At 35.8% G+C, this 12,663-nt stretch overlaps 1 protein-coding gene across 1 annotated transcript in view; it reads right to left on the bottom strand.

Moving 5' to 3' along the window:
* The window catches only part of SORCS2 (sortilin related VPS10 domain containing receptor 2), a 521,698-nt gene that overhangs the window by 15,657 nt on the left and 493,378 nt on the right, over positions 1 to 12,663 (bottom strand). The window contains exons 21-25 of the mRNA XM_057365256.1: positions 11,581 to 11,704; positions 9,712 to 9,824; positions 7,976 to 8,101; positions 3,299 to 3,398; positions 1,638 to 1,740 (exon numbers count right to left, since the gene is read on the bottom strand). Coding sequence (XP_057221239.1) covers positions 1,638 to 1,740; positions 3,299 to 3,398; positions 7,976 to 8,101; positions 9,712 to 9,824; positions 11,581 to 11,704 — 566 coding nt within the window. The remainder of the gene's footprint in view (positions 1 to 1,637; positions 1,741 to 3,298; positions 3,399 to 7,975; positions 8,102 to 9,711; positions 9,825 to 11,580; positions 11,705 to 12,663) is intronic.

The following is a 12,663-nucleotide window of genomic DNA, read 5'->3' as shown; positions in this document are numbered from 1 at the left end:
AAAAAAAAAAAAAAAGTCGTTTTTGAAAAGTTTAGCAGGAATGGTAAAAATAATTCAAATACCTCAGAAACAGATAAGATACAGACTAAAATTGAATAATACTGCACGGTGATTCATCAATGCCAACAGCAGTTTTTACGCTACTGACAAACTTCTGAATATATCTCACAACAGTCTTCATTTGCGTTTAAACTCCCCCCCCCAAATGTAAATTTTCACAAATTATATACAGAAGTATGAGAGACATTAAAGCTCAGAATTTGGAAATTGCAATATAGTTTTCTCCTTAATAAAAGCTCTACTTATAAAGCAATGGTTCATTGGGCATTTTAAAAAGAACTCAAGGAAGAATATGTTGTTATTCCTTTCTTTAATATTTTATACTTCTTCTACCATGCAGTAATTGTGTCTATTCTTTAATTGCTCTCATTTAAGAGCTAATAAAAGATATAAATCATATAGTTTTTAAAAGATATCGCAAGGAAGTTTTATGACCCWAACCACAAACAGAAAATACTCCTTGTATTGCCATAGAAATAATATAATTACATCACATCAACCATTTTTATGTTTTTCCTTGCTTTAGGCWCCTAAAATAGCAAAATAGATTTTTATTACATTGTGGACATCTGATACAGTAGTCTGTGCTTTGTTCTTTAAAGCAGCCACTATGAACTCTAAAAAACTTAAGTTCTTGAAGAAAAAGGGGTTTTTCTCTATTGACATAAAAATAGTTAAAAACACTCTTACTAAGTAATGCTAGCTACAGCTGCTGCTATCACAAACTTAATGCTACTCCTAGTTCTATAAACTTGCATTTGTTTTAAATACAAATCAYTGTTTCAAAAATGAGGCAAATCAGTATGACTCCAAGATGAGTTGATGATGATGATGAAGGCTTGTTCCCAGCATATTTTAACAGCTTCTGAATGYCCCAGAGATACAGAAATACCAGTGGGATAGACAATGATAACACAGTCCCATGAAGAAGAAAAAAATATTTAAATTGCACAGCAGCCCAGATTAAAATCAATTGCAGACTAAAGATATATTGGACCATCTAAGGCTGGCCTGGCTCAGTTTTGAGAATATGATTCACATAAAGGCTGCTTGCAGAAATATTTCTTCCCTCCACACACTCTAGTGCCAAATTAACGCTAATCTCTTTCTGTCAGTCATTCTCCATGGCATTGCCTCAGCAATTAAAATGTAATGTGTGCAAAGAGAAGCCCCAGAGCATTACACGCTTTGATAAAACTACTTTTTTAAGCAAATCAGCATTGCAGATGCACTCTTTGTCCCGATAGTTTTAGTTTATTCATAATGGTTAGGAGTAATGAGAAGGGAATTAATCAGGAATAAGATTTTAGTTCAACTCTGATTCTTGATGGTATTATTTAGACGGAACMAACTCTCCATAGTTCCATATTGTTGATATTTATCTTGGAATACAGCAAGTTAAACAAGCATTGGTGCAGTACCTTGACATCTGAAAAGTTCAGAAAAACATGACTTTCAAACTGGTGTACTTCATGCAATTCTTCAAGAAATCTCCTTTTCAAAAAACAAACTCTGTTTTGCTAATCTGTGGATTAATCTAATTCTTAAAATGCATATGTTGATTAAGGTTTACTTGCCTTTTGAACTTGTAGAGGATGAAAGCCCCGACTGCAACTAGACAAATAACAAAGAGAACCACAATAGCCCAGTAGCCACTGCTTCCTCCAATCCTCTGAGAGTCTGAAACACAAAATAAAAGAACAGTTTTGCATGTCCCCTTCCAYATCATTCACATTCTTGAGCTTTCTTTTCTATTTAATTGTCAGGTCAAACACTTTTTATTTTTATTTTTGCAACCTCTTCTTTTCACTCCATCTGTGGCTTCTTCAGAAAAGCAAAACCACAGCATTAAATGGTGTCTTGTTCCTGAAGGACAGAGGACCAATTTAAAAAACAAAAAAAGAAAGCAACAAACAGCAAAACCCAAGATCCTGAAGATTTAATTATTTGCATACTCAGTGATTGTTTGACTTTTTTTCCTGGGGATCTGAAGTTATCATAGTAAATGATCATACACTCTAAGTACATGCTTTGCAAAAGCAGRGCTCTATTAATTTCACAATTGGAGAAACTAAGGCTCTGAACAACAAATGAACTCATCAAGGTCATACATCAGYAAAGGCTGGAATGAACATGGGCTTCTTTCAATCCCTTTTGTGCTGGCAAACGAATGTCAGTCCTTAACGCCAGACGAGGTGCCACAGAGAGACTCTAGCACAGTTCTACATTAGCAACTAGATAAAAGAGCTTTGTCTTCTTCAGAGAGCTGACAGATAAAATATCAAACCAGCATTTACATAAATTGATTGTGGCTGGCTAAAGCTGTTCTCCCACAACACACTGAAATAATAAAGAAGGATATATTATGGGAGATAATACCAAACCAAAAATTGGTTGGAAATTCGAATAAAAGGTTCAAATAAAACTGAATTTTCTGGTTAAAACAGCATTTTAATGTCCCTTTGTTCATAACACACACATGTATGCACASATGCTCTCTTCAACCAGTTTCCTTCAATGCAGTGAATCCAGGGAGGCAGGAAATGCACACAACTCCCCCTACCCCTGCTCCATTTTCATTCATTTTAAACAGAGAAAAAACATAATTTATCTCAGGACAGGATTAGCAATGTGGAGACCCTGAAGCAACTTTCCCATTGGTTGATTAGAAGAGCAGAGATACATGGCAGAGATGCAGCAAAGCCCATGTTGTACCCATGTAGTTCCAGCAGCACTTAACAGCTGATACAAGGGTAAAGCAGCTCTGCTTTGCTTGCAGCCAGTGCAGCCTAAGTGCCTTTAGATCACCAGATGAATTTTTTGAAGCCTGGTTGGCCCTTCCTTCAGGGAACTATTTTGTACAATGGAGGAATTTACTTAATGTTGTGGTTACACAGAAAAAGCAAGAAGCTTATGATACAAATCACAAGGTATGACAGAATGGAGATACCAAGGAAATATTTATTTGGTTGTGATTGTTAATAACTCCCAAATGAAAATGTACACATACATATGTGAATATGAGTACATTAACATATATATATATAAACATACTCATACATATATATATGTGTATATATATATATGTTTACATGTAACAAATAAAGTACCAAATAAATATAGACATATGCATTATGTGCACACATATATATTGACATGAATATTTTCTCCTTAAATTATCAGAACTCACACAGGCATCCAAAAGTTGGTACGATGAGAGCTTTTTTCATATATTTACCTGAACTGGAGTCAGCTAAAGTCACTAAGACCCAGTATCCTCCCCTCAGAAAGAAACTGATGTTGTGTGCATTCAGGGCCTGCTTTATAGCTGCTATTCTCTGAAAATACAACAGAGAGAATGTCAGACGTCTTGTGCTCTGTTTCACTTGGAGGCACTCAATGCTCTAAAAAAGAAAACCTCTGGTTCATTAAATGGTGAAAGCATTYGTCAATGATAAGCTGAAATCTAGGAAATTCAATATTTAAAAATCAAGCAAAACTCCACAAGACATAAAAGCTGAAAATGTCAAAACTTTATAGCCAAATCTTTCTTTTTGATTACCCAAGTCTTTATGTTTACCCAGTATGTGACAGACAGCAAGTAATTTGCACGCACTGTTGGGTTTACCTTGGTCATAACTCACACAATGCACAATCCATACTAAAAACTCCCCATTCTTCCAACCTATCAGAAGAAAACCTGTGATGCCATTTTGGATTTCTTGCTATTAAAAGTAACTGCAATTTAATATTGAACTGCATGTCATAAYTTACCATACCTTCTTACCTATAATGGGTTTAATTCTATTTATAGMTAATTTTTAACAACACTCCATAGAAATAGAAACATTCATCCATGTAGAAAAAAAACAGTATTGTCCTATTTTCCTCCAGTGGACAGAGCATAATGAAATACTGTCTCTCTTATTTTTATGGAGCAGAACCWTTAAATATACTATCACATCCTAACCCTAGATGACAAATTGTCTGAATTATCCCATCTACTTGCTTGTGTCTTCAACATGGTCAATTTTGTAAAAGATCAAGGCTAGTTTTATACTGTATGCCTTATAATTTGGAACGTGACTTCCCAGAGGATGCCAAATTAGAAATTCGCTTTATATCCCTGAAACCTTCACAAGTAACTCATTTCATGATATTATCAATTATGGTGCTCATCTTTGACAAGCTTTTGCAGTATAACAGATAACAATCCCTCTAGTCCCTCTCATATTAGGGACAGACACTAGACAAAAGTTCAAATATCATCATTCTTTTTGAGGAATATCTAGCTTCTGAAGCCATTTCACTGACTTTATTACATTTTCTTTTGTGTGGGAATGACTCAACGTAAGGGTGAAGAGAGCATAGCTTCAGTTATTTCACAAGACAATTACAGCAGATAGCTCCTAAGTATTTATCTTGTTGCCCAAAGCCTGAAAAGAAAATGGATATGACAACTCTACTGATGAGCAGGCTTTAAAGTGATACTGCTATCAATGAAATAAAGTTTCTTTGTATCAATCCACGTTTATTCATGCAGTCATGGTGTACAGTGCAAGAGGGACAACTACTTTAGTTAATCTGATTTACAGCCTGTTAATGAAAGTTCCATAACTTTTGACTCCTCATATTTTCCTGGCAGGTTCCCAAGGAACTCAACCTTTGCTGTGGTTTTTGTTTAAGTGATTAAGACTTGTTCATTTTTAATCTCCCCACTGCTGGGTTCCCACCCAAATCTATACAAACAGCATGTCCTCAGGTCAAAAATTTTAATCTCATGTGAATCCAGACAAAGACTCTGGCTTATTAATTTCACTGATGGACTGGTTTGTTTTTTTCTTTTTTTTCAATGCTCATGGGTTGTTTTTTTTTTTTTCCTGCCCCAAGGTTTTTATTGAGCAGGGTGCTGCCACCTCTCCAAATGCTTAAAAAACAAATGCAAACTCTCTAGACTTTCTAAGTTTAGGTTCTTATGTGAATTTTCCATCTTCTTTTTCTACATCCTTTACAATGACAATATTTGAACATGTGAACGAAATGACTACTGCATTATAAGAATGAAAAATAATGACACTATTCAAACTTTTACCCACTTATACACGTTGGGTTCTGACYTTCCCTTTTTGCCAAAAACTCACTGGGAATTTTTGTGAAGTAAAATTCGGCAGGAGTCTTCCTCAGAGCCATTGCCTTCCTGTTTATAGTTTAATTGCGCTTTAATTGACTCTTTCAACTGGACTCATCCCACCTGGCATTAGACATGTAATAGATGTGCATAAATTAAGCAACCAAGTCTTCTCCAGAGTCAATAATTAGAATGGAATACTTTTGAAATTGCTGTTCTTGGAAGCAGGTTAAATCACAGTCATCTTTTATCTCTCCCTGCACATACTTGAAACAAAGAGGCCTCCTGTCAGAGTGGAACCAAATTTCAGAATATTTCAAAGGGCTCCTCCTAYTACACTGACAGTTTACTTACCATCTTTGTAATTGATGGCTACTTTTATCAGTAATGATTCCYATCCTATATGACTAACTTAATAAACAGTGTCACATCCCAACACTCCATGTAAAGCACCAATAATTACTACATCAATAATTACTCAAGCAAGGTGTTCTCTGCCTGAACAAGAAATTATTCCTTTAATCTTTCTGAAATAATGCAATATTCCCAAATCTAAAAGGTTTTCAGCTGAGAACAATGAGATTTTCTTTAAGGAAAGACATTTTATAACTATGTCTGTGTTAAAGGTTTCTGGGACACCTCCTCCAAATGTGCAGAAAATATTCTGCATTGGTGAGTCTTTACAAAAGTGTCACAACAAGATTTTGAGAACTGACAAGAGCAGCATGACAAAGCACATCCTTCCACTGATGCATGAATAAAACCTTCAAAATTGTCTTCTAGTAACAGAAGGGAATGCAAGGAATCTTTAAACATGTGACAACACGAGTGTTTTCCTGTTGACTTAACCACTTATTTCTTCCAAATTTATTTGCATAGGGGATATTTTCARGATATTTCTTGAGTCACAATCGATTCTGATACAACATATTTTATCAAAATTTGTGCCATTCAAGTCTAAAACAACAAATTTATATGCACATATCAATAGCTAAAGCAATGTCCATTAGCAATAATATAAAAAGAGGCAGCTGTCATGAAAAGAYGGGGTCTACATCTCTACAGCATTCTATTTTATAAAACGATCCGTGTTGAGATGTGAGACTGGTGTACCTAACTTTTTATCACTGCATAGCACAGGCTGCTGTAATTGCTCCTGTCCCCCTTGTTCCTGCTCCAGCCCCAGCCACCATGGGTCTGACCTGGTTCATCCTAACAATGTCAGAAATGTACATCTATTCCCAAGATTATACAATCACTTTTCATGCTCCTCTGGTTCCAGCAAACCTTTGCAAGCTCTTCCTGAAGGACTAATTACAGTGACCTGCTACACTGCTGTGATATCCCTAGAGCCCCACTGAATGGAAGATTTTCCAAATCATTTGCAGCTTGTGATTGCTCTTCTTAATGCATTAAAGTAACTCACATAGTATTTAATATAAAAATATGAGAAAAATCTTGTGTTTAACTGATGATACTCTTTAAGCTGCCTTGAAGTACTACACTAATACAAAAATTGTGATTTAAAGGGAACTAATATGTATTACACTTTGCACTGAAGTAAAATGTTTGTACAACCAAAAAATCAATCACCATTAGTTTYCCTAAATTATTAAAGACGTCCATCCTACATGGGCTCAGAATAAGGAATTTCCTTTAGCTTCACCCTGCTTCTTCAAAAAATGGAAAGTTTCAAATAATTTTGAAGTGGTAATATTACCCAGGCTGAAAGCTTTAGTTCATGAAGRGCTCTCTAAAAAAGAAACAACCTGCTAAAATTAACAATTTCCTGCATCATAATCAGGAATTCAGACTCCCAGGAATTCTCACTGTGATTGCATGGGAGAAGAGTAAGGGTTTCTGCCAAAAAAGCAGCAAACTTTGTGCACATGCACCACAGTCTGTGGATTTTATAGACAGAAACCTGTTCAAATATTTGGAAATCTTCAACATTCTCCTCTGGACCTTCCAAAGTGTATCCCATCAACTCCAAACACAATCTATTGGGTTTGTGTTAATATGAAAAGCTTTCTCTCACCTACTTCTCCAGCTCTTTGGATACCATAACCTTGTCTTAAAAAGCCATGAAATGTCCTTCAAAATTAAGGATACCTTATACTGAGTCTTTGTAACTGGCAGGATTTGAATTGCAAGGTACAGACACAAAGCTGGGATCTGTTTCTTCTCTATCACAGCAAAAGTATGAGTGCCAAACAATCTTCTGGTTTTCAACTGGCATAAAGTTTTATTATGGAGGAAACAGGGTTTGGAAACAACTGGGGAGAAACTAACGTCTGATATCCATTCCTGTGTTCACTATATTTGTTTCTGTCCARTTGAAAAGGACATTTTCTCACAAAGGCAAAAAGTACTTGTTTGATGCTCTTTACATTCTGGGTCAGCTCCTAAGGTTCTGGTTTTGGKTGGACCTGAAATCTAATTTGCTTCTGAAGACAGTGCAGAAAGACTTTGCTCTAGTGGATCTTCACAAAATGACATGCATCATTGCTGTTTCTCTTCAAAATACAGATCAATATTAAATATTCTGGAGAAATACACTAATACCAGTAAGGACCAGATAATGCTGGTCTGTACACTGTCAAATACAGCACACACAGCTGCTGCAGCATTCACATGTATCTTGTCAGGTGGGAATGAGGTCTTTTTAGTGAGGTCTTTACATAGGTAGGATCACCTTTTAATTTCACATAAAACAATGAGAGAACAGCCACTTATTGCAAAACAAGATGAAGACTGTCCTAGGCAGAGGTGCACTGCTCTGGTTACCTTATCACTGCTAATGCTTCTCTTCTTTTTTGGTTGRTTTGCTGGTAGCAGCACATGCAAGTCAGCAGCTGTGGGCAGACCRGGTTTCACAACTGTCATGAGAGTTTCTTCAGGTATATTGGTCTCCTGTGAAGACAACAAAGGCATCTGGCAAATTACAAGACAGTTTATACAAAACKTTGTGTTTTATATGAAATACATAAGTGATTCCATATATGGCTGTTAGGCTTCGTTGTTCAGATCTTTAATATTTAGAAGGGAWTCCACTAGAAGCTGAAACATGAACAAAGCAAAACATAAATGTACTGAAATGTGAGATGATCTTTGAAGATTGGAAGAGCTAAGTGTTGTTATCATATTAAAGTAATTCAGTGGCATCAAGAAAAGAAGCAAAATGAAGAGGTTTTCAGGTTTTATCAAAGCTCTGCAGTAGCTGAACACTTTTAAGGTAAAATTAAAAAAAATCCTAAGTGATTTAGAATGCTTTGTGGGCCATTCAGACAGTCTGTATGCATTACATATAACTTAACCTTAGGAAGGTGTTTAATGGACAGAGAGAAGTCTTCCAATGTGAGTCTAAGAATGCTCAGGTTCAGTTCCTGAAATCGTAATGAATACCTTTGTTCCCCTGCTGAAAGTCAAGTACATCCCTTTTCAAAATAGCTTGTGCAAATTTGGCTTTTAGTCCCAAATTTCTCCATGTTTTGTACAATACAGACACACAATTCTAAAGACAGCACCCTGGGTACTTTCCTTAGCCCTACTCAAAAATTCCATTCTGAAATTCCATTAAATGATTCATATACTTTGGAAAATGTTTAGTAATTATTAAAATGCAAGAGCTATTTAATAAGGGAGTAAAATATTTTTTTACTAACACTGGTTGTGGAAATGAATTTAAGTTGATAAAGCAGGAAGCTAATTTGATATTAGATAGGAACCTAAAAGAAGAAAAGGCAGGATAGTCATTAGAGTACAAAATTTAGAACCTGATTTGCATCATTGCAAATCCAGGAAAAGTGATTTAAAATGCAAGTATTTTATAAACAGCMTCAACCTGTACCTCAGTGCCACTGCCCTCATGAAAGCCACCATGTGTACCCTCAATTGCTGGCAGGGTGGGCACCTGAAAAGCACAGCTCTCGAGCTTGAAGTTTCCATGAGGTGATCTAATGCCACARTACTACTGCAAAGCTTTGTATTCGATTTAACCTACACGATTCAGCTGTTCCCAATCCACTTTACTTTTGTGAACATGATGTAAAATGCCAGCTGTACAAACTGTGTGCCTATACATTACATATAATTTTCAAAGTATTGCAACCAGCATAGAAAATGCTTTCTTTCTGCTTCATTTTTACACAAAGATGATGTCTTTTATATCACACATTGTTTAGCTTCTAAATGTATCACATTTAAGCTACTTAACTCTTCCTGCTTTGGAGTCAGCAGTACGTGMTAATATGTCTATCCTAATCCCAGGGAACAATATTTAGCATTAATTGCCAATTAGGCTGTGTTACACCCAAACTGTCTATGTTACAATATCATCATCTACAGCTTGCACTTAAAAGTGACACCAGGCTCAAACTTGCTTGAAATGTGGCTCATGAGGTTCACTTTACTGTTTTGCTCTGCCTCCATTTCCAAGTACCCTCTAAATGAGAAGGTATTAACTTAACCTTCAGGCTTTAYGACTGGTGAGGGAACATTTTATGACCAATCTGAAAGAGCACCTTAGCGAGCAGTCGCGTCACGACCCGCCCGATGTCTTCCCTCCACTCCGGAATGTCGGGGTTGTACATGTCCAGATGCTTCGTAAACTTCAGAGGAAGAACGTGAAAATGATCTAGAAAAAAAAACCCAAAACAAACAGCAAGAAATAAACCAGTTTGCAAAAAGGGTTGGGTAGAACTAAAAGCTAAAAAACKGTGTTTAGCACTTTCTGCTGTGCAGAACTGCAGTATCCAGCATCCCCACTGCTCTCTGGTGTCAGGCATTCAATTTCTTTCTGTGTTTTCATCAACATAATCAAATTTGTGTTTTAAGAAATTAAAAAGGAGGAAGAAAAAGAAATAAAGCAGATTCACAAATTTGCTTCGGGGTCATGATGTTCCCAATATTTTTCCCTTAGGTAAATAAGGCAGTAGAACACAGAAGTGGTTGGTTGCTTTTATTTGAAATGAGAATGTACCAGTGGATTTTATTCTCACTGAATCAGAAGCATGTGGAAGRTTGTCCACTACATGTTTCTGTTTTCCATATGAAATGAACACTTTAYTCCATAAATTAGATATGAAAATAAGAACAGAAATGATATGACAAAGGCTAACTACTGCCTTCTTTGAACAAAAAAACCCAAAAATAAAACAAAGGTACACCCGCAATATTTCTCTAAAATATTTCTTAAAAAAAATATCTGAAATACTAGAAATGGGTTGATCCTCAGAAAGTAGACTAAAATATTCCTTTTTTCCTTAACAGCCTCCTTCGATGAAAACCTGAGAAAATTAATGCAAAGCCGAGATAGAGAACCTCTGAAATGCACAAGTCAAACCTGCCTCCCCCCARTATTTCCAACAGAATTATATTTTMATGTGGCCTTCTTTTTCAAAAGTYTCTTCATTTTTCTGATGGCCAGTACTTTCATGCTCTTGCTRTTAGGATTGGCAAAAAGAGCACTGGAAAGACAAAGCCATTGATGCAGTCACAMTAAGAGGGTTATACTTCTAAAGAGATCTAAAAAAGCTGATGCATTTATAAGTGGTAGCATAAATGTTATATCCATTTATCTTAGAAAAGCAGAAGGTTCATAAAAGCTCCATTCAACATAAGTGCGGGTTTTACCATTATTTTAAATTAATCAGTGTACTAAAAGCAAAAATAACAGAATCTTCTTCAGACAATAGAGATGTATCACATCTTGTACTGCACRATATCTGAAGGCTTTTAGCTCTGCATTAAAATAAAAGCTTTCATACTTATCACAATTCCCACATGTGGCAGCACGAATACAAATGTAAATAATTTGCCAGCACTACATTTCCACAGTATATTACGCCTTGTCACCACATTATAAAACACAAAAAAGCCACACCAGGGCACATTGTAGAACAAGAGMTGAAGGGTTATTTAATAATTACAGCAGATCTATACTTGATCCAAAATCTCAGATAARCATCAAGGTAGCAGTGACATATTGTGATAAAAGGCAATTATTTGACRTGGTTTTCAATGCTGAGAGCATATATGCAAGTGAATGTTTTTTGGGTTCTTTTTTTTTTTTTTTCCTGAGGTATTTAGACTACTTTACTTAGAAATTCTGGGAAACTTTCTAGTCCCAGGCCAAAATACTACTTAAACACATATAGGATTTGGCAGACAAAGTAATATTTAAAATAAGCAAAGGAAATAAAATACATACAATCCCATAYAATCCCACTGCTCAGCTTTGTGGAKTTACTCAGTGACAGTTCATGYCTCTAATTTTAAGAATTAAATATGGCATTAGATATAATTTTATAACAGTTGTGCCAAGGCTGGTTTTAGAGGTCAAATAGCAAGTACATACAAAACAAAAAAAATGAAAAAGACTAATGTCTCACCAAAAACATGGACAACTTTTGAGTCCTGAAGYGTAGAGCTCCCACAGGAAACTTGCACTGTAACTCTGACATCACCTATCTCAGCAAACTTTGTCACCAGAAAACTCTCCAATGTAAGCAGTGGCTTCAAAAAAAAGAAACAAAACAACAGTTGAAAACAGCAATTGAGCAAGAACCACGAGAGCAGTGCCTGAAGAGATTGCTGCTACAAAAAATTTTCAGATCAATTTTAAATTTAACAATATTTTATCAAATGGATMAAATTATAGTTTTCAGTATAGGATGTTTCTTTCCCTAAAAGGATCCTTTACAAACAGAATAGCAGCCAAATAAGGCAAATATTTCTTTTAGAGTAATCAGTTGAGTATTAAGTTTTCAGTCAGATTCCACTAAAATTAATGGATTCTGAGGGAGGCTCAACCATCTCTACAAGATTATAGGAAGCAAGTCATTTGCCTCCAAAAACGTAGGGTATGTCAGAGTCAAAAGGATTAGTGCTGTCAACTTGGAGCACCAGCCCACAGTAACCTCTAAGGTGGCTGAGATGCTCTGTTCCCTGACCAYGTCCTTATGAATTACAAAACCCTTCACACGCCCTGCAGTGCCTGCTCTAGCAATGGCAAAGTCAATAATGATGAACAGATACAGGCTGGGATTAYGGCAGACAGCACAATCATAAGAAGAAAGCTCACTGCACTCATTTGTAACATTCCACTGTCATCCTTAGTCTGCCTCATAAAGAAAACATTTTACTTAYCTGTTATTGAAAGAATTACCTTAAAAGAAATTAACCCAGCTACACAATAAATATTCCCAATAKAAATATTTAATGCTCTAGGACATGTTTTTATAGAGTTTGATCCCCAAATGAATAACACTARATTGTTTGAGTGCTCTCAATGCTTTGATATCCTTTAAGATATCCCATTTATTTTTGATATGGCAGTTATTTTAGAGTCCCAGAAAATATTTATCTCTACAATGAAGATATATGTGTACAGCACTTTAATTTACAGGGCTCACATTATCAGCGTGGAAGTGCATAAATCCAAGTTTCATCATTTAACAGTTATGATCTCAAAT

The sequence above is a fragment of the Malurus melanocephalus genome, unplaced genomic scaffold (genome assembly GCF_030028575.1).
Source record: "Malurus melanocephalus ecotype Western Australia unplaced genomic scaffold, MMel_1.1 scaffold_50, whole genome shotgun sequence".
NCBI classification, from domain to species: domain Eukaryota; kingdom Metazoa; phylum Chordata; class Aves; order Passeriformes; family Maluridae; genus Malurus; species Malurus melanocephalus.
This window is presented reverse-complemented; position numbering and strand designations above follow the sequence as displayed.